The sequence below is a fragment of the Psammomys obesus genome, unplaced genomic scaffold (genome assembly GCF_907164565.1).
Source record: "Psammomys obesus unplaced genomic scaffold, mPsaObe1.curated_primary_1811, whole genome shotgun sequence".
Taxonomy (NCBI): Eukaryota; Metazoa; Chordata; class Mammalia; order Rodentia; family Muridae; genus Psammomys; species Psammomys obesus.
The window spans coordinates 2,697-6,951 of record NW_026589492.1 but is presented as its reverse complement, the minus strand read 5'-3'; the positions used below and the strand labels follow the sequence as shown (position 1 = coordinate 6,951).

Below are 4,255 nucleotides of genomic sequence, written 5' to 3'. Positions count from 1 at the left end.
TGTGTCGGGCGCGGCGGAGCACGAGGCGCGCGAGCCGGCCAAGGAGAAGGCGCCGCCCGCGCACCGCAGCCCGGCCGACGGCCTGGCGGGCGCCGCCGACCTGGGAGTGGACGGCGCGGGCAAGGGCCGCGCGCCCGGGGAGCAGGACTGGGCCGGCCGGCCCAAGACGGTGCGCGACACGCTGCTGGCGCTGCACCAGCACGGCCACGCGGGGCCCTTCGAGAGCAAGTTCAAGAAGGAGCCGGCCCTGACTGCAGGCAGGTGGCGGGGTTTCGAGGCCGGCGGGGCCAGCGGGTCAGAAGGAGGTAGGGGCGGCTGTGGGGCCCGGGGCACGGAGCCCGAGGCGGCGCGCGTGCCGAGGGACTCGCTCGTCCACGCGCGGCCCCCCGCCTCGGCCCAGGCTCGGCAGACAGCCGACTTCCTGGTCGCCCGAGGCGGACCTGGCGGCAACGTGGTTCCCCTGCTGAACCAGCACGGCGGGGCCGAGCCCGAGCAGGCGCGCGCGGTTCTCCTGCCCCAGCACATTCCTGCGCGTAAGCGCGAGGGCAGCGGTCACATGCGCCGCCCCGGGGGGTGTCCCAGGCGGGCAGGCTCGCGTGATCCGGCTCACAGCCCCTCGCCGGGCCGGGTGCGGCCCCGGGAGCACCCCGCTAACCCCCCTCCTTTCCCGCCCTCTCCAGTGGCAAGGACGGCGCGGAAAAGGAAGCCTTCTCCAGAGCCGGAGGGCGAGGCCGGCCCCCCCAAGATGAACGGCGAGGCCCAGCCGTGGCTGTCCACCGCCGCCGAGGGCCTCAAGATCCCCATCACCCCCACGTCCTCCTTCGTGTCTCCGCCGCCCCCCACCGCCTCTCCTCATTCCAACCGGACCACGCCGCCCGAGGCGGCCCAGAACGGCCAGTCCCCCATGGCCGCCCTCATCCTCGTGGCCGACAACGCCGGGGGCAGCCACGCCGCGAAGGACGCCGGCCAGGTTCACTCCACCGCGCGGAGGAACAGCAGCAGCCCGCCCTCCCCGTCCATGAACCAAAGAAGGCTGGGTCCCCGGGACGCGGGGGGCCCAGCCGGCGCCGGGGGACTGGAGCCGGCGCACGCCGCCAGCCTCCCGGACTCCTCGCTGGCCGCCAGCGCCCCCCTGTGCTGCACGCTGTGCCACGAACGGCTGGAGGACACCCACTTCGTGCAGTGCCCGTCCGTGCCCTCGCACAAGTTCTGCTTCCCCTGCTCCAGACAGAGCATCAAACAGCAGGGCGCCAGCGGGGAGGTGTATTGCCCCAGCGGGGAGAAGTGCCCGCTCGTGGGCTCCAGCGTGCCCTGGGCCTTCATGCAGGGCGAGATCGCCACCATCCTCGCCGGAGACGTGAAGGTGAAGAAGGAGAGGGAGTCCTGACTTCCGCGCCCAGAGGAGCCCTGGCCACCGTTACCGCAAACTTCCTGAACTGTATATAGACCTCCATATATATATATATATATATATATATATAAAATATATATATCCAAGACAAGGGAAACGTAGACTTCATAAACATGGCTGTATAATTTTGATTTTTTTGAATACATTGTGTTTCTATTTTTTTTTCTTGACGACAAAAGGTATGTACTTCAAAAGGCATTTTCCTCCTCTGTTAACGTTATTGGGCCGTCTGTGCTTGACTCCCGGTGACAGTTGCTGTTCTCTGTAGGCTGTGACTTGGCTGCTCTTTTTTTTTTTTTTTTTTTTTTTTTTTAAGAGCACTTGGCAAACATGCTTCTAGCTGTATTTGTATGCACTTATTTTAAGAAAAGACAAAGAAAAAAAAGCCAAATACATTTTTCCGACCTTGTTAGATTGCCTTACTGTCTGTCATTCCCCATGGCTGGCCCTGTCAGGCTGGAGGCCAGTCTGGAGGAGAGGAGTGGAAGGGCAGGCTCTGAGGGACGTGCCCCTGGGAAGGCCGCCGCCCAGCGGGCCCTCGGGAGGGTGGGGACGTGGGGCTTTCAGCTCTCGCTGGTCAGAGGTGCTGCTGACAGGCGTGCGACACTGTTTGGGCTCTGCTTTGGTTCTGGTTTCAGTGGAGGGCAGGCGCAGCCGTGCTGAACGCCCGGGCTGTGCAGGCCCGGAGGGGTCGGGGCCAGCTCTGTTCTGTTCTGCTCTGTGTCGCTTGCCTGTCCTGTCCTTTCCGCCATTGTCGTCACCGTACCTGCGCCCGGCTGTGCTGAGTGCTCACTGCCGGGTGTGCAATGACAGTTCCAGCCCCGGGGCCGCCAGGAGCCCCGGGCGCATGCGTGGTGGGGCCACCTCGGGTGGAGGAAGCCTGCAGGCTTGCCTCGTGTGTCCGAGATGCTACGGGAGTGAAACCAGTTCTGGGGAAAAGGTGGACCCCGGGGGGCCTCTCTGTTAGCCAGCCGCCTCACACTGTTTTTGGAGGCTGGCCTTCTGTGAACCGATTTCCCAGACCGCTGTTTGTGCAGGTGAAGTGATGGTTTCTCTGATGTAAACAACAGGTCATTAGCTGTTAGCCTGGTGGACCCTCCGTGGCGCTGGTTTCTGTGGGCCTTTCCTCTGTGCTGTTTTGGTTTACCGTCAACGGAACACTGACGTGCAGTGTTTGTGATTGGGCCTGTGGTTCTGTCATGGCCTCCCCGTGTGCTGTAGTTTGTGTGTTGTTCACAGCCTGGCTTCTATTTTGATTTGGAGATTTGGGTTATCCCCAGCTTGGGATCATTTCGGGTTACCTGGCTTTGTTTTGGAGGTGGTTTCTTTAGTAGTCCAGTTACCAACCCTTGGACGCTGGCAACAGTGCACCAAACACAGCATTTCTTGTCGTGTTTTCCCCAGTGGGCCTCGCCCTCCAGGTCCCTGTCCTCGTCATTGTGGTGTTACAGACAGGCTTGCCCGATAGACCGGGCCCTCCTTCCCGGGACTCCTAGCCCCCTGGTCTCCGAGGCAGAGGCACACAGAAAAAGCCAGTTTCACTTGCCCTGAAAGAGGAGGACACAGCTGTTGGTAGTGTGAATGTGTCTCTGAGCACTTTATTATAAACTGGAATTTGACCTCATAGAAGTTACAACTAGATTAGTCATTTGACCTAGTTTGCTGTGGCCGTCTGTAATCCCAACACAGATAAGGTCTCCCAAAACAGGAATGAAGAAGCATGCTGCCGAATGGGGGAAGTCGGTCCAGCTTTGGGAAAGGCCACCTGTGGTTGCTCTGAGCTGGAAGCAAAGGAGGCGAAAGGCCTGTTTTAGGGGGGGCTGTGCCTCGGCCCGGCCTGGTGGGCTTCGGAGGCCTGGTGGCCAGTGTTGTCCTGGAGGGGGTGGACAGGGTGGGGGGAGGCCTCCTGTGGCCTGCTCTGCAGCCGTTGGCACGGGGACCTGGGTTGATCTTTTCTTGTCCTTGATGACACTGGGGGTGTTGTCCACAGCTGGGGAGAAACGTCAGATTCCCGGCACTGCCCCAGCGGTCGTTCTGATGCTCAGCATTAGGAGGGGTGTCAGTGGCCCCTCTTTTGCTTTAACCGTTTATAGAATTTAACAGCTCTAGTTAGTGTCTTTCACATGGCCTCACTGAAGTTCCGAGAGCGTACTCATGGTTTACAGCTTTTCTATTTACCTTTCCCTGGCCACCAAGTATTCTGAAAGTGTGCCACCTTTTAACCTTTGCCTTTTTTTTTTTTAAGTTGAAGGTGATACTTTTTCTATATATGATGAAACTCATGTCTACTGAAATAAGTGTAATCTTGGCTATCAACGTTATATTTTAAAACCACACTATGGAAATATCACCTGCATTCTGTCATTTGTCAGATTTACAGTACTTTTTTTTCTTTTAGCATTAAATAAAAATAAAATTGGGAGCACTGAACGTTTTCCAAGGCCTTTTTTTTTTTTCCCCAAACCATGCTTAGGGTGGCAGTCGAGTTAATAGACTGAAGGACTCGTGGGGTTGGTGGGGTTTGCAGGAGAGCAGATAAGAGCGCAGAGACGCAGCTCTTGGACAGAGAGGCTGGGGGAAAGGCCAGTGGGAGGGACGCAGATAAGATGGAGCAGAGTTCATCGGGGAAGCACTGGTTTGATTTTGGGCTGGCAGCAGAGCCTGTCTCTGCAGGAGGGGGTTGGAAGGAGCAGGCTGGGGCCTTGCGCTGTCTGTCCGACCTGGACCTGCTCTTTGAAGACATTTGTGATAACCGCCATGTTGGGCTGTAGGAAGTCCACCGCTGGGGGGAGGGCCACGTGGGGAGGGTGGGACTGGTGCCCACCCAACACAGCAGGCAGCTCC

The 4,255-nt window shown here is 59.0% G+C and overlaps 1 protein-coding gene across 1 annotated transcript; it reads left to right on the top strand.

Moving 5' to 3' along the window:
• Positions 1–4: 4 nt before the first annotated feature.
• On the top strand, positions 5–3,841 carry Irf2bp2 (interferon regulatory factor 2 binding protein 2; the record flags this gene model as incomplete). Its single annotated transcript, XM_055605135.1, has 2 exons — positions 5–257; positions 681–3,841. Coding segments are annotated over 2 exons (960 nt in total), but the record flags the coding sequence as incomplete, so codon positions are not given.
• Positions 3,842–4,255: the final 414 nt, after the last annotated feature.